The sequence below is a fragment of the Molossus molossus genome, unplaced genomic scaffold (genome assembly GCF_014108415.1).
Source record: "Molossus molossus isolate mMolMol1 unplaced genomic scaffold, mMolMol1.p scaffold_m16_p_18, whole genome shotgun sequence".
Classification (NCBI taxonomy): Eukaryota; Metazoa; Chordata; class Mammalia; order Chiroptera; family Molossidae; genus Molossus; species Molossus molossus.
In genome coordinates, this window is record NW_023425353.1 from 15,995,761 (window position 1) to 16,022,287 (window position 26,527).

A 26,527-nucleotide genomic window follows, 5' to 3' on the forward strand; every position below is an offset into this window, starting at 1 on the left:
AAAAGGCGGTAGTTAAATTTTAGGCTTGAAAGAGATTTAAGAGTCCGTTCTGCCATGACATAAAATACCATTTGCAGATTTTAAACAAATGCATAAACAGTGCCACTTATTTAAGTTTAAATCCCTACTAAAGTGACAGTACAGAATTTTGATCAGGAACTCAGACTCTAGAGCTGGACTGCCTAGGTTTTAATTTATGTGAGTTTAGGTACATTACTTTGCTTGTCTGAGCCTCATGCTCCTCTGTAACAGGGTAACGGTATATGTGTCATGGCATTATTGTGAGAATTAGATAAGTTAATGTTTGTAAAGCATTTGGAACAGTGCCTGGGACCCAGTAAGGCCTATGTAAGTCTGTATCTGGGAAGCACTGAGCTTCCCTTTTTCATTTTCCATGGGGAGAACACCTAACTTCTACTGTGTGAAGATGAGGCCTTTGGACTTCAGTTTTCCCACTCATAAAATGTAGTTGAGTTACTAGAATCAGTACTTTTTTTTTTAAGTAGGGGAATGTTTTTCCTCTGTGTAAATAAAAATCTAACGCGATACCTCAATGGCTAATCTGGTTGAAATGGGGCTGTATGTGTACAAGCAGCAGAAACTAAGCTACAGCTCAAGCAGAAAAAGGGAACTTTGTTGTAAGGCCACCAAGGTGTTTCAAGATATCCAAAATACAAACCTAGTGGGGCTGCAGAAAATGGCTCGAGCCCAGAACCAGGAACACCATAGTTTATGCTCTTGTTCTGTGGATTTTCATGCTTCGTGCTGCCTGCAAACAGACTTCCTCTGCTTCTGGGATATTTATGGTGGTGAAGTTGCCCCTTTCAGCCACTTCAGTGGAGAGTGAATGTCATTCTCATTCCAAACACTAGAGGAAGAAGGTACTCAGGCCTGGTTTGGGGCAGATTATCACTCTGATACAACCAGCTGAAGACCTGGGTGCTTGGGGGAATTTGTCCATGTTGCACAAAATGTTTGGGGGCTTGGGGGTTGTCCTGAGTGAAGGAGACAGTTGGGGGGAGGGTGTCTTTTGAGCTAGAAGAGCCTGCAAGAGGTATGGACTGACTGTAGGAGGTGTGCTTAGCTTTTTTCCTCCTGAAGTGGCTCTGAAGCATCATCAGAGAATCCAAGTATCCTATGGAACAGGTTTGAAATTCTCTGGATTTTATATACTCTCTGTTATACTTCTAGAAACGCCTTAATTATCTGAATATGGAATTGCCTCATTCTCCCCCCCACAATTGAGTAATACTTTACTCATTGTTGAAAACTTGGCAAGAAAGAAAATTATAAACACTAGAAAACATTACTTATAAGTACACTAAGAAACAATTGCTATTAATATTTGGCATTTTTGCTAACGATTTTTTTTTCTTTACATAATTTTGTATCTTTCAAGGATTAATTTGACTGTTAGGAACAGAAACTCTCTCAAATTTAAGCAAAAAGAGATTGATTGGGAGGAGTCTCTTGGAACACAGTTACAGGAAACAGGAATGAACCTCATGGAATTTGGAAAGCCCCAGGCTTTTCAGTTTGTTTCTGGAGCTGTGTGATCTTTTGTCTGCTTCTCTTTGCATGTCTTGTTCCATTCTCCATGCTGAGGGTGGTTTCCTCTGCAAGTGTCTCAATTTAAGCTTCCCTGTTTTACTTAACTTTGGGTTACCCTGGTACTGATTTTAGCCACTCTATTTTTGTATTCTGGAATCAGACTGAAGTGTAATTCAAATACTGTATCCAATTGGCTCAGCATGGGTCAGGTTCTCTAATTTGTTCAGTTAGCTGTGGTCAGGAGATAGGGTCTCAGTAACAGTAGTGGTTACTTAGGCTCAACCTTGCAGAAGGAGGAAAGGGACACTTCCAAAGCATAGGCTGGGCAGCATACTTCCAAACAGGACTACTGTAGGACTCTGCTTTTATTGGTAAATGTCCTCATAAACAATTTGCCAGATCATTAAGGAGTCTTCATATCCCGGCTGGTGTGGCTCAGTGGTTGAGCATTGACCCATGCACCAAGAGGTTGCTGGTTCAATTCTCGGTCAGGGTACATGCCCCAGTTTGTGGGCCATACCCCCAGTGGGGGGCATGCAGGAGGCGGCCAATCGATGTTCTCCCTCATTGATGTTTCTGTCTCTCCCTCTCACTTCCTCTCTCTCTAAAATCAATAAAGAGAAAAAAAAGGAAAACAATATCCCGAGCATGTTTTTGGAGGTACTAAGTGAGGTAATGCATGTAAGAATTAATGCTTGTCATTTCATGCATGTTCAATATGTTAGTCCCTTTTTTAGTTAGTGGCCTTGCTCATTCAGCAATCACTGTAGGACTAGTCTTGGCTATTTTCTTACTCTTGCCTTACCTTAAATTGATTTTTTTAAAAAAAAAAATATAGCTTTGGCCCTGGCCGGTTTGGCTCAATGGTTAGAGCGTCGGCCTGCGGTCCAGAGAGACCCGGGTTCGGTTCCCGCTAAGGGCATGTACCTTGGTTGCAATTTGTCCCCGGCCCTGGTTGGGTCGTGCAGGTGACAGCCACTCAATGTGTCCCTCTCACGTTGATGTTTCTCTCTCTCTCTCTCTCTTCCTCTCTCTCCCTCCCACTCTTATCTGAACAAAAAATGGAAAAAATGTCCTCGGATGAGGATAAAAAAGAAAAAAAAAAAAAATATATATATATAGCTTTGGAGGTGAATTGCAAGTATTTAAAGCACTTACTAGGAATCAAGTTTTTTAGATTTTATATTGCTGATGATCTATATAGGAGTGGGGAACCTTTTTTTCTGTCAAGGGCCATTAGATATTTATAACATTATTCTCTAGCCATACAAAATTATCAACTTGGCAGGGGGCGAGAGCAGGGAGAAGGGTGTCAGTGGGGGGGAAAAGGAGGGAACATCTGTAATACTTTCAACAATAAAGATAAATTTTTAAAAATTATCAACTTAAAAATTACCCTGCTATATTTTGTCAGGCTAATTTGGTGAGGTGTGTGATGTTAGCTGGTATTGATTTCGAGGGCCTTATATGACCCAATGTTTCCCACCCCGGAGACATAGCCTGTTTGTATGTACATACAGTTTATATTGTACTTCTTGCTGAATTTTAAGCCAGTTAAATATCTGTAAAAAGCAGGACAATTTATCATTAATATATTGTGTGAATCATAGATTTCCTACAGATTACTGATCCCCTTTTCGTACTGCCCTCCCTCCCCCTTTTAAGATTGAAGATAAAGCTCTGCTCTGGGGTGAAGAGACATTTTAATGCTGTTTTTAAAAAAGTATTTAGTAGAATTGACTCTCTCTTCTTTTCCACTTCTGCTTTTTTGAGTCATTGCCTATCCCCCCTTATCTTCTCACAGAGTGGAACCTGGAGTAGTCACCAATTTTCTTTATCTGAGAGGTTTCTGTTTATTTTTCCTGAGAAGGCTAAAGGCAGTTTTGTGAAGGGTTGTTTCTTCCACTCTTAAACTGAGAGATCTATAGCTTCGGTGTTTGATCTCAGGAAGTTTACTTCTTTAATTGAAATGGGTGTTGTGTGTTAATTGTGTGTTGCTGTATTGTTTCATTGAGCCATCTGTTCAGCAGATATTTATTGGGCACCTACCATATCCAGACACTGGTATGTTCTGGAGATAAAGCCTTGATCATTCCCCCTTCATTGAGTTTACAATCTAACAGGGAAGGTAGACCATTTAACAGAAAGTGTTTTGTTTTTGTTTTTTATCCTTACCCGAGAACATTTTTTTCCATTTTTTGTTCAGATAGAGTGGGAGGGAGAGAGAGAAACATTGATGTGAAAGGGACACATTGAATGGCTGCCACCTGCACGACCAACCATGGTGGGGGACAAACTGTAACAGAGCGAGGTACATGCCCTTAGCTGGAACCGAACCTGGGTCTCTCTGGACCGCAGGTCGATGCTCTAACCGCTGAGCCAAACCGGCCAGGGCCAGAAAGTGTTTTGATTGAAGGATATTCAGGGTACTAATAATGGCCTTTAAATATCCTTGTGAACTAGTAGAACTTGATGTAGTTCTGTGATTTGAGAATTAAAATCTTAGTGTCCCCTTGAGCTTCTTAAGCTCCTACATTTTACAAAGGCTTCTTTGATATTATTCATCTCTAATTCTGTTATAAAATTGTATAATCCCAATCTGGAGATAATCTGGAACATTCTCCTGTCCAGTTAGCCCTTTCACAAGTACTTTATGTTTTGAATTGACTATGATGCATGATGTAAAACATGATTTAAACTTTACTATTTTCTGAGAGAAATGATACACTGTCCATTCCATGTTCAAACTGATCAGCCTTTCCTGTAGCATAATTTATCTTAGATCTTGAGTGAGCTGGAATCTTAGACTGAGAGGCCCAGCCTGCCCTAATACTGTGATGTCAGGTCATTTTTTCTCCTCTTTAAAATAAATATTTTAATTGAAGTATAACATACATATAGAAAAGTACACAAATCCTAAATCTGTAGTTTGATGAGTTTTCATAAAGTGAACATACCATGACACTACTGTGGGATTAAAAAAACCTGGATATTATCACTGCCCCAGAAATTTCCCTTACTCTCTTTCAGTTATGACCCATTCTCTTTTCCCCTCCAGCCCCTGGCAACCCCTCATTCATTTTCTCTCTGTGGATTCTGTTATTTTGTACATTTCATATGAATGGAATTATATTGTATGTGACCTTTTGTGTCTAGCTTCTTTCACTTAGTATAATGTTTTCAAGATTTATTCATGTTCATTCCTTTTTATGGTTGAATTTTATATCATTATATGTATGTATTGTATCACATTTTATCTGTTCATCATTTGATGGAAATAAGGATTGTTTGCACTTTTTTTTTTTTTATCCTCACCCGAGGACATTTTTCCATTTTTTGTTCAGGTAGAGTGGGAGGGAGAGAGAGGAAGGGAGAGAGAGAGAGAGAAACATCGACGTGAAAGGAACACATCGAGTGGCTGCCACCCGCATGACCAACCAGGGCCGGGGACAAACTGCAACCGAGGTACATGCCCTTAGCGGGAACCGAACCCGGGTCTCTCAGGACCACAGGCCGACGCTCTAACCGCTGAGCCAAACCAGCCAGGGCTGTTTGCACTTTTTGGCTATTATGAATAATGCTGTTATGAATATTAGTTTACAAGTTTCTGTATGAATATATTTTCACTTCTCTTGGATACATACCTGGGACTGATATTGCTGGGTCTTATGGTAACTATTTTTACTAAGCTGTTTTCCATTATGGCTGCAGTTTCACATTTCCATCAACAATGTATGAAGGTTCTAATTTCTCCATATCCCATCAGCACTTGTTATTGTCTGTCCTTTTATTCTTTTTCTTTATTGATTTTAGAGAAAGAGAGAGAGGAAGGGAGAAGGAGAGAGAGATAGAAACATCTATGAGAGAGAACATCGATTGGCTGCCTCCTGCATGCCCCCCCACTGGGGATCACAACCTGGGCATGTGCCCTGACCAGGAATCAAACGGGCGACCTCTTGGTATGTGGGTTGAAGCTCAACCACTGAGCCACACCGGCCAGGTGTCTGTCCTTTTGATTACAGCCATTCTAGTGGGTATGAGGTGGTATCTTATAATTTTATTTGCATTTCCCTAATGACAAATGATGTTGAGTGTCTTTTCATACATTTATTTGCCACTTGAATATCTTTTTTTGAGAAATTGCTAATCAATTCCTTTGCCAATGTAAAAATTTGGTTATTTGACTTTTTATTGTTGAAATGTGTTCTTTATATATTCTATATACTAGACCCTTATCAGATATATGATGTGCAGATATTTTCTCTCTTTCTGTGGGATCTTTACTTTCTGGGTAGTGTTCTTTGAAGCACAAACGTTTTATTTTATTTTATTTATTTATTTTTTTATTCTCACCCAAGGATATTTTTGCATTTATCTTCAGATAGAGTGGGAAGGAGAGAGGGAGGAAGAGAGAGAAAAACATCGACATAAGAGACACACATTGATTGGTTGTCACCCGCACAACCCCAGCCGGGGCTGGGGACAAATTGCAACTGAGGTACGTGCCTTTGGAGGTAATCAAACCTGGGACTCCCCGGTCCGCAGGCCAGTGCTCTAACCGCTGAGCCAAACTGGCCAGAGTGAAGCACAAATGTTTTAAATTTTGATGAAGTCTAGTTTATTTTTATTTTTTGGTTACTTGGGTATTTGATATCATATCTAAGAAACCGTTGCCTAATCCATGGTCATAAAGATTTATTCCTATGTTTTCTTCTAAGAATTTATGTTTTAGCTGTTACACTTAGGTCTTTGATTCATTTTGGGTTACTTTTTGTATATGATATGTAGTATAGGTGTTACTTTTTTTAAACCTTATTTTGAGAAAATTTTAGATTTACATAGAGTTACCACAAAAATAATTCATTCAGCTTCCTCTAAAATTAACATTTTACATAAACATAGTACATTAATCAAAACCAAGAACGTAACATTGGTATGGTACTATTTACTAAACATAAAGGTTATTTGGATTTCACCAGTATTTCTAATGTCCTTTTCCTGTTTCAGGATTCAATCCAGGCACCTACATTGCATATAGGTATCAGAGTCTCCATAGTCCTCTCCAATCTGTGGAAGTCCCTCAGTCTTTCCTTGTATTTCATGACCTTGATATTTTGGAATAGTACTAGTCAGATATTTTGTATGATGTCTCTGAAATTGTTTTTTCCTGGTATGTTCTCATGATTAGTCTGAGGTTATACATTACTGGGAAGAATACCGTGTGATAATTCCTCCTTCCTTTAAGGTTATGATGACGTTTTTGAGTTAATGTTTTTATTTTTAAATCCTCAAGGATATGCTTATTGATTTTAGAGAGAGGGGTAGGAGGAGAGAGAGAGAACATTGATTGGTTGCCTTCTGTAGGTGCCTTGACTCAGAATTGAACCCGCAACCTAGGTATGTGCCCTGACCAAGAATTGAACCTGCAACCTTTCAGTAGAGAGGACAACAGTCAAACCAAATGAGCCACACTGGCCAGGGTATGAGTTAATGTTTATGTAGGAGATCAAGGCAGGTGTTTCTGGGGAAATGTAGTCTCTTTCAAGCCTGGGATGCTAGGTGGGGTTGTGCAGTGGAGACAGCTACTCAAACAGCTGTAGTCAGGCACCCATTTATAAACATCTGGGGTGCATACAGGCATGAATTTTTTCCTCTGTCCAAGTGATACTAGCAGTAAGTTAACTGTTATTCCACATTTTCCTTTTCCTGGGACCATGATTATTCCCTAACGAGGTGGAAATGTTAAGGTAGCCAGGGGTAAGTGGCAGATAGACATACCTTGAAAGAGAATAGCCCCATTTAAAACATTTTATAATGCTATTTCTCAATATATATAAATATTTTTATGAGGCATATATATTTTCCTAGCATATAATGTGAAAATATATGCTATGTCATCATTTTTAGGTCTTAATAATTATATCAAATAAAGCTTACTTTTTTCCTTGACTTATTACCTGGCTACCTCTCTCTTATTTGTTATAACAGTTCCAGAGTGACATGAGTTGTTGTGCTCTGTTCCCCTTTGATGCCTCCCAGGAATGCCAGTGGCCTGGGGGACAGAGATGCCTGGACTTGAGCTGTGGAGAGAGAAAACTTTAAGCCAGAGATGTCTCCAGGTACTGGGGCCAATCCACAGTTGATTAATTTTCATACAGGTATCAGGAGCTAACTGAGCAAACTAACAGTGATTGTCCAAACTTATATTTAAACTTTTTTTTTTTTCACAGATAAAGTGTGTACATAGAAAATAATTCTAGTAATTGACAATTTGTACAGTTCAAAATACTTGGCAATGGATACTTTTGTTTTTTTAGATAGGGAATATAATTGAGGTTTTAAAATTAAGTATGAACTTTTCTGTTCTTCAGTACAGAGTGGACATTTGGGTAGCTATAGCATATAATAATGTACTTTCACTTTTTTTTTGGTTTTTTTTTTTTTATCCTCACCCGAGGACACTTTTCCATTTTTTGTACAGATAGAGTGGGAGGGAGAGAAAGAGAGAGAGAGAGAAACATCGACATGAAAGGGACACATTGAGTGGCTGTCACCCGCACGACCAACCAGGGCCGGGGACAAACTGCAACCGAGGTACATGCCCTTAGCGGAAACCGAACCCGGGCCTCTCCGGACCACAGGCCGATGCTCTAACCACTGAGCCAAACCGGCCAGGGCTGTACTTTCACTTTTTGAATATTATATCTATTCCAAAATAAAATACTGGGTAGACCTAATAAAGTACATTAAAATGAAATTTTAGAATTCTGTTTGACAGTCTAGTACAACCAGTTTTTAAAAGGCAGACTTGATAGGTTATGTAGTTCTCATATCCTTCTGACTTAATATAGATAGCATATATAAACTTCTTAAATATACACACATATATATACATATGCTATGTGTATTTAAGGTACTCTTATATAGGTAAAACATACTGACATGTTTTCTATATTGTCATGCTGGTATTTTAAACAATAGGAAACCAAAGTTGAAAGGAACCACTGTGAATATATAAAAGAAAAAAAAAGAAACTTTAAAAGAAACTTTGTGTATTTGCTTTTGAGTAGATATTATAATCGCAGGAAATAAAAATCTGAAGGGCACTTATATAAATCTGATTTTAGAGCCTAAGTTTAAGCTATTACAGGCCACTAAACTTACCAGTATGTTTTAGACAGCAAACTCCAGGGTAACTTAGATGCAATGAGATTTCCATAAACTATGGCTAAATAGGTTAGAAGTTTGCCATTTCTGTTTTAAGGGAACAAGGTAAAATGGTCTCGAGGGAGATGTATCTACACATAAAGAAGAATTACATATTAAATACTGAGTTGTTGAATGGACTTAATTTGAGGCTATATCCACTGATTGAAGAAATATTTTTTTAGTGTCTACTGTATACCAGAGACTGTTCTGGGTGTCAAAATAGAGTGGTGAACAAGAGAGACCAAGTTCTTGTCTTCATGAATTGTGGAAACAGAGGTTAAGTGAGGTTGGTCAGAACATGGGATACAAAGCAGGGTAAGTAGAGAGAATATACTTTTGTGTCATTCTGTATTTCAGGAATGGTGGTAGATTTCATGTAACATACTAGCTGTCTGTAGACCCTCCCCATAGACCTGGATCGAGGGCTGCAATTGCATGTTAATGATCCTATTATAGGTGCAGCGAGGAATGGTGGCTTGTATACTTTGGAATCAGACCTAAATTCAAGTCCTAGCTCTGGCACTTACTAGACAAGTAAGTCTTGGGAGAGTTACTTAACTACTGTGAACTTATTCCCTGTTCAGTAAAATGGGGAGAATGTGAAAATTAAAAAACTCCAGAGAATGCTCATTAAGTATTAATTCTCCCCATCTTTTTCTTACCTTAGTTTTCTTACAGGTAAAATGGGGATACCACTACTAGCCTTGTCTATTGTTATGAGAACTAAATAAATGAGATAAATATGTGAAACCACTTTAATATGGTTTATAATACGATACTACTATATGTTATTTCTGGAAAGGGAAGATTTTCAGGCTCTCAGCAGCTCTGGAGACTGGAAGATCTCATGGATTTTTCCAGAAGTGAAAAGTCATGGATCCCCACATTAGCAACCCAACATTAACATAATTTAGCTATTCTTTATGTTGTTTTCACTTCTTTTTTAATTATCAGCCTCTAGCTAATCTGCTGCTCTTAATCCTATCTCTTCTTCACATTCCCAAAAGCATCTGGATTGATCCACTTAAGCACTGATACTCTTGGGCAGTATTTTCACACTAGCCACATATAGGCAGTTGATTGGCTTGTAGAGTGGGTGCCCTTGAATTTGGTGTTTATAGTGCTTGTTCCCACAGTAGCTGTTTTGAACTAGTCTTCCTTCCTTTGCTGGGGCTGTGGGGTAGGAGTTTCCCTCAAAAGGTGGCTGTGATTACTGCAGACACTAAGCTGACCTGTCTAGGAAAATGCAGTGACTATTTAAAGAAACAAGGGAATTGGTTTTATGGTGGGAGATGGCCTTTGAAATTTCTTAAACTGCAGATAATTATTTTTTCCTTTTCATTTTTCTTTTAATAAGAAATTAGTAATTTATGCTACTTGTTGGAATTAATTAAAAATTGTTATGCTTAAGTAGATACCAGTTGATAGATCAATTTCTCTTTAGATTTTAGGCTTCCAAAGAAAAGATTCAATAAACTTTGAGTTATTGGTAATTCATTTGGTAAATTATTCTTGATAATTCAAGATTTCAGCCCTGGCCGGTTTGGCTCAGCGGTTAGAGCGTTGGCCTGCGGGTCCAGAGAGATCCGGGTTCGGTTCCCGCTAAGCACGCGTACCTCGGTTGCAGTTTGTCCCTGGCCCTGGTTGGTCGTGCAGGTGGCAGCCACTTGATGTGTCCCTTTCATGTAGATGTTTCTTTCTCTCTCTCTTCCACTCTATCTGAACAAAAATGGAAAAATGTTCTCAGATGAGGATAAAAAAAAAAAAAAAGATTTCACCAATCTTTCAGAAATAACTTTGAATCAAAAAGATTTTTTTGCCTAATGTAAATCCTACTCAATTCTCCCAGCTTCTTGTGTTCATTGTTAAAGTTTGTGAACTATTTCTTGAAACTGTTTGACCAACTAGTATTTTAGAAGTACCTACTAATGTTTATAATATATACTCAATATATTTGTTTAACAAAATTTAACTCTTTTTCTTCTAGGTAATTTATCCTCAACATTCTAAACTTACTGATAAAGAAGTAAGTAAAAATATTGTTCTGTAGTCTACTGTTGTATTTGATTGTTTTTATTAATGTGTATGTCAACATATATAACTTTTGTTTTCTTTTTCAGAAAACCAATATTTGCTATTTGTCTTTTCCAGATTCAAATTCAGGTAACTATTTTTTATGTGGTGTTTCTGTTGAATTTTATACTAAGAATACTGATTATACTGTTACAATGTGAACATTGATTGAAATAACAGATTAGAATGCAAATTCAATTTCAGCCTTATAGGTCAGTGATTTAGATTCTTAGCTTTATGATACCTAGTTATGTCTTATTGATTATACTTGGTTCAACTTTTAAAATAACTGTTATATTGTAATGAGGTAAAACATCAAGGAGCAATAAATTGTTGAAATAGTGAAGAGATTGAAAATCAGCAATATCGGTATGTTTGGGATTTTTTGTTGTGTTTTATTTTTTTGTTTAGGGATTTATAGTAAGTAGTTTACTTCTAATGTAGGATTTGAGAGCTTGCCAAGAACTCTGTAAAAGCAGTGAATTTTAAAAAACACGGTTGGCCCTGGCCGGTTTGGCTCAGCGTTTAGAGTATCGGCCTGCGGTCCAGAGAGACCCGGGTTCGGTTCCTGCTAAGACCTGTACCTTGGTTACAGTTTGTCCATGGCCCTGGTTGTGTCGTGTGGGTGGCAACCACTCGATGTGTCCCTTTCACGTCGATGTTTCTCTCTCTCTCTTTCTCCTTCCCACTCTATCTGAACAAAATGTCAAAAACAAACAAACAACAAACAAAAACAACACAGTTGCCCGGCCGGTGTGGCTCAGTGGACTGAGCGTCCTATGGACTCGGAGGTCTAGGTTCCATTCCCAGTCGGGGCACATGCCCAGGTTTCAGGCTCAGTCCCCAGTAGGGGGTGTGCAGGAGGCAGCTGATGGATGCTTCTCTCTCACATTGATGTTTCTATCTCTCTCTCTCCCTTCCTCTTGCTCTAAAATATCAATAAAAACATTTATTTAAAAAAAACGCACTCAGCAGCAACAGAGTAAATCTGGTTATAAAGTATGACCATTAATTATTTTCAATAATTTATATGAGTTAATATATGGAAAATACTTGGACTAGTGTTTGGTGCATAGAAAACACCATATAAGTGTTTGTTATTTTAACTTGATTTTGCTGATCTCTTTCAAACTTTCCCTTTGTGTGGTCCTAATTGTTGAAACTTCCAGGTTCCCTTTTGTGTTTCACTTTTAAATGTTTTTCAGGCTTATAGTGACCAGAGCATTCAACTTCTTAGACCACACACAGTTAGAACCCTATGAAGCAGACACCTTTGGTTCCCTTTCCTTCTGAGGTTACTACTATTCTGTTAATTTAGTTTAATCTGATTTGGGAGATTTGACATTTTAATTTTTTTAAAGCATATTTTTCCTTTTCTTATAAATGCTTCTAGAATTTTTCTCTATACATTTGGAACTCAGCTTTCATGACATGTGTGAAAAAGAAGTGCTATCTTGGTAAAAAATAAAATTTAATTAAATTAAAAGATGCCTTTGAGAGATCCCAGTAGGGCATTTGTTCTGACTTGGAATTATTGGAATCTTTTGTTATGTTTTGCCTACAAAGTCCACATATACAGTTCTGAATGTAGTGAATGTTGGATTGGACTTCCAGGACTCGGGGTAAGCTGAATTGTATGGATTGCAGGTTGAGATGATTATGTGATTGAAGTTCCAGCAGATTCTACTGCACATTCTTTTCTTTCAGATAATAGTTGGTTTCCATGGCTTTCTTTCTCTACAGATGAGCATCAAGTTAATTATATGGTGTTCAGATAGCCTTTTCATTTCTAGTTTTGTAGTTAGTCTTTCCATGTGTCATTTTCTTATTGGCAATTAAACTCGAGTGTAAATTTGTGTGACTCAGAATTTGATCAGTATTTCAGGCATTTGAGTGACCTACAGATGTTTTGTAATGCTTTTTTTATAAGCTCTACATTAAATGAAGTATGGTTTATTTTATTCAAAGTATGGTACTTAGAAGTAAAATTTGACAGAAAATCTTAAAAACAGATACCTTACCCTTTTAACAGATGAATATTAATCTAGACAGCAAGAGACTGAGTTTTGTATGTATTTGAGATCACTGATTTTAGTTGTAATTACCCAAAGAGTTTGTTTCACTTAAGTGTTTTATTAAATGGAAGTTGGGATTACTGTGCAAACTTTGAAATGGATTTAATTTTTCCTGAAATAGCTTTTATTGTTATGGAAGGAAATATACTGCACAGTAGAGCAGTCTTTAAGAAAGCCTAGGTTTTGTTTCCATGGTGCACACTTTTTTTTTTAAACCTCACCCAAGGATATGTTTTTATAGATTTTAGAAAGAGAGGAAGGGAGAGGGAGGGAGAGAGAGAGTAACATGGATGTAAGAGAAACATTGATTGGTTGCCTCCCCTACTCGCCCTGACTGGGAAGTGAACCTGCAGCTTTTTGGTGTACAGGATGATGCTCCAACCAAACTGAGTCATCTGACCAGGGCTCCATGGTGCACACTTTTAAAAAGTAAAACAACATTTAGACTCTGGTATGCTATACAGGTAAGAAGAATGCTTTGGGGATTTCCAGTAGAATGATTTGCCAGTCCTCTACCTCCTTCACCCCTTACCCCCAACACACCCTAGATTTTGGTTTGTTTTTGGGTTTTGGTTTCTTTTTCCATTTGAATGGCTTTTATCTTTAGGAGCCCAAGTTTAAAGTATGCCAACTCTTTGATAAATATTTGTCAGATTTTTTTCTCCTTATTGTTTATCATTAACATCATCTAGATATAGGTGTTCCTGAGGCTTAAGCTGTGAGGGTAGATAATGACTATAACCTTTATATTTGAAAAATGTCCAGAGAGAAAACTCAGCATTAGTAGAGAAAGTTTAAAATAATTATGAATTCAAGAGAAAGATTAATCTTTGCTCTGGATGGATTAGATGTGCAGACAATATTTGTCTCAACAGATTTCTTCTCTGTAAATAGCAAGGACATTGTCATATACTTTACATTTCCCAGTCCCAAAAGCAGTATTTCTCACAATATCTGTGTTGAAAGACCAGTTGGGTTTTTAAAAAATTTCCAGTCTTGTGGACCGATGTTTCTATAAAATATAGTTTAAAGGAATTTTTAGAAAAATGAAGCTAGAAATAACAAAAAAGCAAAACAAAAGTCCAGATTTGTCATGACAATATCTTGCTGTATGAGTTTCTAAATGCTTATTCTCAGTTTGGATGTTTATTTCATCATGGATCAGTAACAAGCTTTGTCGACTGGCATCAGTCTGTGGACTACATTTTGAGAAGCCCTGGTCAGAAGTCCCACTTCTCAGCAATTCCAACTCAACCACTTTAATTCCAGAGAGAGTGACTGGATAGAGCTGAAGGTCAAGGATAGGGCTAGGTCTTGAAGTCTCATGTTTTATCTTCATCTGCATCCTGATCTGCTCTATAGCTATATTTGTGCTAATATACAAATAATCTTTAAAGTCATCTGTTCCCTTTAGGAAAAATATTTAAGCTGTTTTCCCAAATCTCTAAATGATGTTTTAGGTATAGGAAATGTGTTTACCTTTAGCTTTGCAGTTTTGGTGTAATTGGCAGATGTAAAAGAAACTTGCAAAAGTTTCTGTGCCCTTGATATTTTATTTTACTTTATATTCCTGACTCGAGGATATTTTTTCCATTGATTTTTAGAGAGAGAATGGAAGGGAGGGTGAGGGAGGTGGGAGAGGGAGAGAAACATCGATGTGAGAGAGACACATCGATTGGTTGCCTCCTGTAAGACCAGGATCAGGAATAGAACCTACAACCCAGGTACATGCCCTTAACCAGGAATTGAACCCTTAACCCTTTGGTGTGCAGGCCGATGCTCTAACCACTGAACAACAATAGCCAGGGCTTTGCCCTTGAAATTTTAAAATGGGAGGAGAGCTCTTCTGGCATATAGCACACAACATTTGTATAGGAGGCGCCATGACTGAAAGGATGGGCAGCTTGCTTGAATGAACTGTGTTGCACAGAGACCAGTGAGTTTAAGAACTCTGTGATCTGAGAGGCATTTTTCAGAAGGTTTTGTTTTTTTTTTTAGTGAAGAAAAGAAGCTTTTAATCTCTCCAATTGGCAGGGGAGTAGCATTAAAATTTTTTTTATTGAGATACAATTTGCCCATGTAAACTGTATAATTCAATGATTTTTAGTATATTCACAGAATCATGCAGCTATCACTACAAATTTTAGAAAATATTCATCATCCAAAAAGAAACTCCATGCTCTATCCCCCCCCCCCCCCCAACCTTCCACCCCAGCCCTAGGCAACCGCCTATCTTTTTTTTATTTCTATGGATTTACCTTTTCTGGATATTTAATATAAATGGAAGTAGTATTTTGAAGTCCATTTGACTTGAAATTGCTAGTACAATGTAGTACTGGTCAAGAGCTCCCGAGTTAGACTTCTTGGGTTTAAATTCTTGCTCTGCCATTTAGCAGATTTATTTCTTTTGATGATTACATGATCTTTCTCTGTTTTGGTTTACTCCACATAAATAGGAGAAATAATGAGACCTATCTGAGAAGCATGAAGACCAAATGAGTTAATATATCTAAAGCATTTAGAACAGTGCCTGGCATGGTGTAAGCACTCAATGAATATTAGTGCTTAGTTCATATATTAGAAGGGAAAAGGTTACTTCTGCAGTAGTGACAAAATAATGAAAATAATTTTGACCCAGAATTCTATTTGATTTCTGTTATAAGAATTTAGTGCCCTGGCCAGTTTTGCTTAGTGGTTAGAGTGTCAGCCTGTGGACCAAAGAGTCCCAGGTTCAATTCTGACCATGGGCATGGACCTCGGTTGCAGTTCATTCCCAGCCCCGGTTGGGGTTGTATGGGTGGCAACCAATTGATGTGTCTCTCTCACGTGGATGTTTCTCTCTCTCTCTCTCTCTCTCTCTCTCTCTCTCTCTCTCTCCCTCCCTCCCTCCCTCTCCCCTTCTCCCTCCCTCCCTTCTTTTCACTCTGTCTGAAGATAAATGTAAAAAATATCCTCAGGTGAGGATTAAAAAAAAGAGAGAGAGAGAGAATTTAATTATTTGGAAAAGGGTGGTGGGGAAATGTTACAGAAATTTTTTCGGTTTAAAGAGTGTCAGATTATTCAGTTTTCTAGGCTAATAAAGATTGTTAGATTAATTAAAATGGAGTTTTTCCTAGAGCTGTGGGGTCTTAAAGGGCAGATTTGCTGTTTCCTTAACACTTGGTACTTATAATGGGTAAGAGTTTATGTTGCTCAGTTGTTTGAGCCACAGTCCCATGCACCAAGTGGTTGCCAGTTCGATTCCCAGTCTGGGCACATGTCTGGTTTGCAGGCTCAGTTCCCAGTAGGGGGCGTGCAGGAGGCAGCCGATTGACGTTTATCTCTAACATCAATATTTCTCCCTCTCTGTCTCTCTTCCTTCCTCTCAAAAATCAATAAAAAGATATTTTTTAAAAAGAACTCACGTTAAGGTGTATTTTCCTTAGAGAGCTGTCATTTACTTTAAAATTTTGTGTAAATTAATTTATACCTTGGTTAACATAAAGAAAAAATTGATTTTCATTAATATGTTTTTCCACTTTTATGCTATAATCAGAAAGCTGTCACAGACACAGCATAACTTTTAGATCTATTTGGAGCTTTGTAGATCTTTCCTTTTCGTAGTGAATATATTGGGTAAGATTCTTGATGCTTGAACTTTAGTACTGTCATAGGTCTGTTGTGGACTTTTATTTTAGAATCATTGATTATAACTGCTGGAAGTGACTTTAAGTGACTATCTTATGATACACCTTACTTTTGTTAAGGAAATTGAGAACCTTAGGTTAAGTGACTTCTGGAAGGCTAATTATTGATGGACCTATGACTAGATCCCATTGATTGTAGCTTCTTTTTCTTCAGATCAACTTTTTCCTCATGATCACACTAATTTAACCATCTTTCACTTGTAATCATTATGTTGCTAATGTAGAACTGCAGTCTCTTGTTACATAGATAAACTGAATGGGTCATACTGACAATATAGATTTAATTTTGATGAGGTTGTAGGGTATTAGGATTGTTCTACTCTTTCTAAGGTATTATTTTCTGCAAGGCAAATGTGAAAAATCGGGTTGCCAATCTGTAATGCCTCCTTTTCTATGATGCTAGGTTAGGTCAGGATGGAGAACAAAGGTTCTCAACAAAACCAGATTGAGTTGATATTTCTTCAGTAACCTTTCATATGTGAATGGACCGATCTCTGAAACATAAAATAGGAATCATTTACCTCAGTTCACAGGGACACTATTAAAGCCTTTTTGACTTGGTAAACTAGCTCCCTGATCAATTCTGTACAGCTTGTGGGTGCAGCTAGTCCCTGGAAAGTTCTCACAACACACCCATGATTTGGGAATGGAGCTAGGTGGGTAGGGATTTAAGGTCTGTGAGAGCTTCATGCCCTCCCTTCTACAAAGCTTAGCATTTATTACATTTTCCAGATACTATATCTCTTTCTTAAAAGCCATTACATTTTCCATTTCTATCTTATTAAGGTCTCAGAGAAATTAGTGCATATTTCTCAGTGGATTTTTCTTTCCTTTTTTTTTTTTTTTAAGATAAATGTCTTATAAAAAGAAAAACTGAACCATCAGTATGTAAATCTTTTGAACTAAAATAATGTTAGAAGTATTTTCCATTTTCTCAGGTTTCAGTTGTTTTCCTTATTTTTAAACCATCAGCTTTAAAAAGTAAAGAAACTGAATGAACCCACCCTCTAGTTCCCTTTGTTTCTTCTCTCCACCACCAAAGAAATATTATAAATATTAATTTCTATAATTGCATTTAGGGGTACATACTAAGTTGCTTTAAAAAAAAAAAAAAAAAAAAGCATCCAAGGACATACATATTGATTTTAGAGAGAAAGAGAAAAATTGATCAATTGCCTTCTGTACGCACCCCAACCAAAGATTAAATCAGAAACCTAGGTATGTATCCTGAGCCGGAATCTAACCCACAATGTTTTGGTATACAGGACAGCACTCCAACCACCTGAGCCACACTGACCAGGGTACTGAGTTGCTTTTTAGAAAATTTAAACATATTGGGGCTCTGGCCAGATGAAGGTTTTTCTGGTGTTAGAAGGGCTGCACCTCCTTTTTTCTCTGATTTGGACTTGCTCTGGAGAACAACCATTGCATGTACGATGCAGCCCCTTTCTGTTCCTGGTCACAGTAAAGTCAACTGCAGTTCACAACTGCAGTTGATAATGATATACCTGTGGCCCCTGAAGAAGTGTTTCTGGGAGATCAGTGTCCAGTAACCTTGGTATATCAAGGATTTTATGAGTTTTATATTATCCCACTGGTTGTAACATTGAGGTTCTGGGGATCATCTCCTTTCTGTATCTGAAATCTTTATGTCAATGTTCTACACTTTTAAAGTTTCAATACCTATGCCCTGTGCTGTCCCCCACCATCCAGCTCCTGTAAGAGTAAGCATAGGAAATGATGCAAATAACAAGGTCCCCCCTCAAAAAAAAGATCAGGAATAGCAAACTTAAGAGACAATCAACCAGAAAGTTAAGAGCAATGATCAGTTTTGCTATTTTATGCTTTTTTTTTTTTTTTTTATCCTCACCCGAGGACATTTTTCCATTTTTTTTTTTTTTTTTTTTGTTCAGGTAGAGTAGGAGGGGGAGAGAGGAACAGAGAGAGAGAGAAACATCGACGTGAAGGGACACATCGAGTGGCTGCCACCCGCACAACTGACCAGAGCTGGGGACAAACTGCAACCGAGGTACGTGCCCTTAGCAGGAACCGAACCCGGGTCTCTCGAGACCGCAGGCCGACGCTCTAACCGCTGAGCCAAACCGGCCAGGGCAGTTTTGCTATTTTAAAAAAATCACATGGCTCATCTTTTTCTACCTGAGAATTCAGAAACTGATATAATACCTAAAGCCGTGACTGTAGGAGGATTGCATGTTAGAAGCTGGAATGCTATTTGAGGATCCTATTTGTTATCTTAAATTATTAAATGTTTTAGATGATTTGATTTTTAATGGAATGGCACTTTGTTTTACAATTCTTTATTTAGAGGGATCTGCCTCTATTTTTAACTTTATAAGAAATTATAATAAAATCTATTTTCTTAAAAAAAACACCTTAAACATATTACCACATTTCTGCTTCCTTTGTTGAGAACTTCGTGTGCCAAACTGTGCATAATAATAAGTAATAATAAAATTCTGAGCACATTTTATATTTAATATAATCTTATTAATTTTAAATATAGTAACTGGTAAAAATTTGAGTGACAAGCTACTTATGTGTCTTTTGCTTTTTAGAGTATTCAGTTTTTTGTAATTATTGCCTGACAGTTTAGGTGAACTTTACATGTTTTAAGAGGTTTGCTAAAATGATTAAAGGTTAAAAGATTGTTAAAGTTAAAAAGTTATTTTTAATTAAAATAGTAAATTTATTACTTGAGCTCTTCCTGAGTTGACTTTATTATATCTTTTTTTTTTTTTTTAAATCTTAATGTGAAATATAAAACATATACAAGGTCAAGGAATACAACTTGGCCAGTACCTCAAAAACCCCCTCATGTCTCTTCCCAAATACTATTTCCCTCCCCCTTCAAATGTAACCACTACCCTAATTCTTAAAGTAATACGTTTCTTGATTCTTTATATGCCCACCCATGCATCCCTGAACACTATACTTTTGCCTGGTTTTTAATTTTTTTTTTGGTACATGCCCCTAGCGGGAACCAAACCCGGGACTCTCTGGTCCGCAGGCCAACTCTCTAACTGCTGAGCCAATCCGGCCAGGGCTGCTTTTTTTTTTTTTTTAACAACTATATAAATGGATTTGAACAGTATGTGTTACTTCGTATTTGGCTTCTTTTGCTCATTATTATGCTTGTGAATCTGCATTACATGGAAACAGTTTTCAAAACATTTAATTACATGGAGAAAATTGAATAGCAACAATAATAGAGGGACTTCGGAGTTAAGATGCATGTTTCACTAATGGCTTTGCCTTTGACCAATGAAGATGGCTTTGAGCAAGTCACTTGAACTCCCAAGATCTCCTTTTTCTTCTCTAAAACATGATAGAATGAATTTAAATGATTGCTAGGACCCCTGCCACTCTAACATTTGATGAAACTGGATAAATAAGTGTTATACTATGCTACCCTTAATTTCTTTCATTTTTGTTTTCATTAGGTTGTCTTGGAGATACCCAGTTTTGTTTTAGATTTCGACAGTCTTCTGGGAGGAGGGTGTCACTGCATTGTTTCCTGGATCAGTTTGACAAAGATTTACCCGTTTACTTAAAGGTTGGAAAAGTAGTAGTAGAAGACTGTCCATGTGAGAGGAAACTTTAAAACTCTCTCAGTTACTTTTTACAGCATTCATAAATATTTTGCTTTTGTTTTGTTATTATATCACACTGCTGAATTTCCTGAGTCTTATTCATAAAGATTTAGTATGTAAGTGAAAGAGACTTAATAAGTTACTGTTCTTGAAATGTTGATTAGAATGCTGAAGTAGTTTTCTTTCATTTTTTGATAACTCCCTGTTTTTTATTTTTATCATTCTTATTTTTAATCCTCACCCGAGGAAATGTTCATTGATTTTTAGAGAAAGGAATTGGGGGGTAGGGCATTGATGTGAGAGAGAAACATCTATTGGTTGCCTCCCATATGCATTCTAACCTGGGAATTGATTAAACCCACAATCTAGGCATATACCCTGACCAGGAACTGAACCTACAACCTAGGTAATTGCCCTGACTGGGAACTGAACCCACAACCCTTTTGGTGCATGGGATGATGCTCTAACCAACTGAGCCACCTGGCTGGGACAATAACTCCTTGTTTAGATATGGAGGTAGGGTAGTATTATACCAGTAAAAACCACCAGAGTTGAAGATTCCCTGTGGTATTCTCCAGACCGCATGCGGACGCTCCAGCCACTGAGCCAAACCGGCCAGGGCTCCCTATGGTATTCTGTACCTACTTTATGATAGAATTATTCTTATCTTTTTAAATGAGCTTTGTTTTAAAGTTGTTTATTAAAAATAATTTTAATAATTCTTATGATTCCAGAGTGTAAGTTTCTGTTTTGTACTACACACTTACATCTCTAACTGCATGAGGAACATTTCCATCTGAATGTCCTATCATCACATCCAATATGAACTTGATATAGTTTGCCTAAAATTAGCATTTACAGTTTACCGACCTGGTTCCACTAATGATAGGAACTCTCTCCCAGTTAGCAAAGGTAGTATCTTTGAAATGTCTCTGATAGCCATCTACTCCTTTCCATGATGTTTTGCTATCACTATTAATATATTCTTTCAACTGATGATAATAATCACTACATTTATTAGACTTTCTTATGTTCTAGACATTGTATCAATAAGCATATACTATCTCATTAATCTTCTCTATAGTGTTCTGAGAGCATTCCTTTAGAAGATGAGGGAATTAAGGGGTATTGAGGATATGAAATTTGCCCATAGACATTTTATTTTAGTTTATTTATTTTTTTATCCTCACCCAAGGACGTTTTTGCAACCATCTTCAGACAGAGCGGGAGGGAGAGAGGGAGGAAGTGAGAGAGAGAAACACTGATGCGAGAGAGACACATTGAGTAGTCACCACCCAAACGACCCCAACTGGGGCCAGGGATAAACCGCAACTGAGGCACGTGCCCCTAGTGGGAACTGAACCTAGGACTCTGTGGTCCGTGGGCCAATGCTCCAACTGCTGAGCCAAACTGGCCAGGGCTACCCATAGACATTTTAATGCAATATATCCTACACAGTATTGCCAGCTAAAGTGTACATATATATCATCTAAAATGACTACCTATTGTTTAATGAAAATAAAGAGCTAATGGTAGTACTATTTTCCTGTCCTCTCTTTTAGGGCCTTGCGAATTAAGGCCTTTACCTTTCCAGTTTCCAACTTCATACCCTTTCTATACATGTGCCCTATTTTAGCCCAAATGAACTGCTTTTATCTTGCTTTTTTTTTTTGAATAGCTTGTATTTTTCTGTGTGTGTTTTTACTGAAACTCCTGGCCCTCTAAACCTGAAACGTCTTTGTTTTTGTTTAAATCATATCCATCCTTCAATGCCCAATTCAAAGCTAGCTGTCTCCATGAAATCTTGGCTGATCTACATAGAGATAATCTCTTCCTCCTTGGCCTGTTTATAACACTTTGTGCTTTCTTTATGGTACCTGCCTTCCTATTCCATAATGGTCAGTTTTGTGCTTTTCTTATTTCTCTTAGATTGTGATCTCCTTAAGGAACTGTGTCTTATGCATCTTTTTATCTTCTCTAACACAATGCCTTGTTCAAAGTAAGTGGTCCATAAGTATTTAAAAAATAACAAATAAGGAACGAGGCCAAAATTTATTTCATTGGGATGTTGAAACTTTTGCCTGGCCCATGTGGCTCAGTTGGTTGAGCATCGTCCAGTGCTCCAGGAGGTCACTGGTTCTATTCCTGGTCGACACATGCCCAGGTTGTAGACTCGATCCCAGTAGGGGGTGTTCAGAAGGCAGCTGATGGATGCTTCTCTCTCATCAATGTTTCCATCTCTCTCCTTCTTCCTTTATCTGAAATCAATTTCTTAAGTTTTTTGGAATATAATTACCCTGCAAATTGATCGTTGATGAATATTCCAATGTTTCATTATTATTGGGTAAAAATACAACTGACTACATACAATTCAGATTGACATTTAACTCCATTTGTTTTCTCTCTTGAAATTTTACATTAGGATTCCTCATTTTCTTAAGACTGACCCCCTAGCCTGGCCAATGTGTTTCAGCGGTTGAGCATCAACCCATGCACCAAGAGGCCGCCAGTTTGATCCCTGGTCAGGGCACATGCCAGGTTGTGGGCCCAGCCCCCAGTGTGGGGCATGCAGGAGACAGCCAATAGATGTTCTCTCTCATCGATGTTTCTGTCTCTTCCTCTCCCTTCTCTCTCTCAAATCAATAAAGAAAAAATATTTTAAAAAAAAAGACTGACCCTAACAAAAGTGTAGGCAGGATTTAAAAAAAAACAAAAGTATGTATAGCATTGGGGAAAGCAATTTGATTGTTTCATAACTCCCTTTAACTAGTACAGCTATGAATAAAGAATATAAACAGAGCCCTGGCTGGTTTGGCTTAGCAGCTGGAATGTTGGCCCTTGGACAAGGGTATGTACTTGGGTTGCAGGTTCAATCCCCAGCCCTGGTTAGGGTCGAGTGGGACGCAACCAATTGGTGTGTCTCTCTCACATTGATGCTTCTCTCTCTGTCTCTCCCTCTCCCTCCCTTCCACTTCTAGCTAAAAAATATCAATGGAAAATATTCTTGGGTGAGAATTGAAAAAAAGAATATAAACAGAGGAAGTTATAGGGGGAAAATATGATGTTAGTAATGATAATTTTATCTCTGGGCAAGTTAGCAGGTTTTTATTTATTACTGTCATGATTATTGGTTGTGTTGGTGGAAAAGCATGACTAGCTCTTTGTGTATATATACCCCATCACTCCATTAAGGTTTATAAAAGAACCTGATAATAATAAAGGATGGTGAGATACACACACACACGTAGTTATTTTTTTTTTTGTCACTTCTTTCATAGAAGGATCCTGCTTATTTTTATGGATATGTGTATTTCCGACAAGTTCGAGACAAAACTCTAAAGAGAGGCTACTTTCAGAAGGTAATTTTTATCTACACTATAATAGAAATATATTTTTATAATGTGGTTAGAAAGATAGACACTGTTAAAATGAAGTCTTTAAAGTCTTTGATATTTTATTTTTAAACATAGTAGAATTTATATTTTATCTTTTTTTTTAGATTATAGACCCTGTTCCTAGACGTTCACCTGCTATTGAATTTTACCTTTCTGCTGTATCTGTACTATACTCCTGACAATAATTTACAGTTTTTTATGAAACTGTCAAAAGTTAGAAGAATCTGCTTAATTTTTATATTTTATTTTTTTATCCTCACCCGAGGACATTTATTGTTCAGGTAGAGTGGGAGGGAGAGAGAGGAAGAGAGAGAGAGAGAGAAACATCGATGTGAAAGGGACACATCGAGTGGCTGCCACCCGCACGACCGACCAGGACCGGGGACAAACTGCAACCAAGGTACATGCCCTTAGCGGGAACCAAACCCGGGTCTCTCGGGACCGCAGGCCGACGCTCTAACTGCTGAGCCAAACCGGCCAGGGCTAATTTTTATATTTTAGAATAAGGGAAAGAATAAACAGATTATAACATAGTTACAACTAATAAAAGCCTGCAATATCCTTCTTTGAAGAGTCAATAAATATACTTTAGCAACATCTTAGACATAGTTTTACTCTAAATGTACAATCTTTTACTTAAAAAAAAAAAAATCAGTTGATTTCAAGTCAGTCCTAGCTAATGGGACACACCTTTACCTTTTGTAATTAGAATATGCCTTGACCAGTAATTAATGCTGGTTGGAAAGGTAAAAAATAGTTTTCAAGAAAAATAGACTTAAAAAATAAGTTCACACCCTGGCCAGTTTGGCTCAGAGGTTAGAGTGTCAGCCTGCAGTCCAGAGAGACCCAGGTTCGGTTCCCACTAAGGGCATGTACTTTGGTTGCACTTTGTCCCCGGCCCTGGTTGGGTCATGCGGGTGGTGGCCACTCAATGTGTGTCCCTTTCACATCGATGTTTATCTCTCTCTTCCTCTCTATCCCTCCCACTCTATCTGAATAAAAAATGGAAAAATGTCCTCGGGTGAGAATAAAAAAAAAGAAGTTAAAAAAAAGAAAAATCAACATAATCTATATTTGAAGTGATTAAACTATAAAGTCACAATTTATAAGTATGTGACTATAACCATTGAACTCTAAAATATTGGGAGGAGGTAGGAGAGGATAAAGGGTGGATAAATAGTGATGGAAGGAAACTTGAATTGGGTGGTGAGCACACAATACAATATACAAATGATGTATTATAGAATTGTGCCCCTGAAACCCATGTAATTTTATTAACCAGTGTCACTCCAATAAATTCAGTTAAAAAAATAGAATAGTCTTAGTTTGAAAAAGTATCACAATTTGCTCTTTCCTTATTAGGAAGAATTTATCTAGCTAATTTCTGATACTGTTTTGCTAATGACAGTAGTAGCTAGGCTTTGGAAATTATCCATGATGTTAGTCTGGTTATAGGAAATTCTTTTTCGTGGAAAGAAGGAAAATGTGTGAATATGCTTTTTATGTTCTTCAAGTGTAGTAATAAGGTTAAATGTTCTGCATTCTGCAATTATAATTTTATATTTCCTTTTAACCATCTACTGTAAAAGCCTTTTTACTTCAAAATCCACCCTTTTTGCTAAATTTAGCTTGTTAGTAATTGATTATGTGAGAAATGACAAACTTAAATTGTTAGGAAATTTTTAATAATACGTTGTTTCTTTTTTCCCTCCAGTCCTTGGTTTTGATCAGCAAACTACCTTATATTCATTTTTTTCACACTGTACTCAAACAGATAGCACCAGAGTATTTTGAAAAGAGCAAACCTTATCTGGAAGCAGGTAAGTTAAACATTGTGTGACTTAGTAGCTTTATGAAGGAAAATTTTTTTTTAATTTTGCAGGAAATGATCTGATAAAATGAAGTCAATCTTCTAAAAAATTATTTAAGAATTTTATGGTGGGAGAGAGATGTTAATACTGTTCTTCTGGTGTGGCTCAGTGGTTGAGCATCAACCCATGCACCAAGTGGTCACCGGTTTGATTCCTGGCCAGGGCACATGCCGAGGCTGTGGGCCAGATCCCCAGTGTGGGGCATGCAGGAGGTGGCCAGTCGATGTTCTCTTTCATCGATGTTTCTCTCTTCCTCTCCCTTCCTCTCTCTCTAAAATCAATAAAGAAAAAAAAATTATGAAAAAAACAGAACAAAAGAAACTATTCTTCTGGTATTCTTTACCTAGAAACACCAAAGACTGTATCATTTATTATCTCCTTTTGTACCATGGGGTAATAATAACGAAATATTGAAGTGACAGTTCTGATAATCATTACTGTTAAACAGAAATTCTTATGTCACTCGATACAGAGAGAAGGCCTCTGCCAGGTGGTGTGCTTTTGTAGCTAATTAGTAGTAATAAAGGAATAGAAAAATTCTTTTTAAACTTACTATTTTGTTGCTTTAAAAAATATTTAACCAATTTTATTTTAGAACAGGTGTATTTCTGGTGAAATGTAAGATATTTTCACTACTTTTACTTCTATCTTTTATCTTGCATTTTTCCCAGTATATTTGTCCTGCTTTATAGAAAGTAGAGTTCTAATTTCTAATATGCTATTTTTCATATTTTAATATCTCCACTTATACTAAGGAAGAATTTTATTATGTTTTTTCAGCTTGTAATGATGTTGATCGATGGCCTGCACCAGTCCCAGGGAAAACATTATACCTCCCTATTATGGGAGTGGTAATGAAGGTAATAGCTTATATTTTATTTGTTAACTTTTTAAAAGATCTGTAAGACATCCACACATGAGTTTTGCTTTTTTTAAAAAAATTTTTTTTCTTTTTTTTGTTATTTCTGTGGAATTTATTCGATGTCTTCTTTTTTAAAAAAAATCTTTATTGTTGGATGTAAAATGTATTACAGACATTCCACATTTTTCCCCCAT

The 26,527-nt window shown here is 37.2% G+C and overlaps 1 protein-coding gene across 7 annotated transcripts in view; it reads left to right on the forward strand.

Annotated features, from left to right (window-relative positions):
- DENND6A (DENN domain containing 6A) overlaps positions 1 to 26,527 on the forward strand; it is a 62,880-nt gene that overhangs the window by 2,767 nt on the left and 33,586 nt on the right. For 3 of the 7 annotated variants that reach the window (XM_036266582.1, XM_036266585.1, XM_036266587.1), the window contains exons 2-7: positions 10,748 to 10,786; positions 10,881 to 10,923; positions 20,056 to 20,168; positions 23,484 to 23,564; positions 25,315 to 25,420; positions 26,252 to 26,331. In XM_036266582.1, coding sequence (XP_036122475.1) covers positions 10,748 to 10,786; positions 10,881 to 10,923; positions 20,056 to 20,168; positions 23,484 to 23,564; positions 25,315 to 25,420; positions 26,252 to 26,331 — 462 coding nt within the window. Of the gene's footprint in view, positions 1 to 7,542; positions 7,671 to 9,057; positions 9,076 to 10,747; positions 10,787 to 10,880; positions 10,924 to 20,055; positions 20,169 to 23,483; positions 23,565 to 25,314; positions 25,421 to 26,251; positions 26,332 to 26,527 lie in introns of those variants that run through there. The other 4 variants (XM_036266586.1, XM_036266588.1, XM_036266583.1 and 1 more) reach the window with 4 other exon arrangements.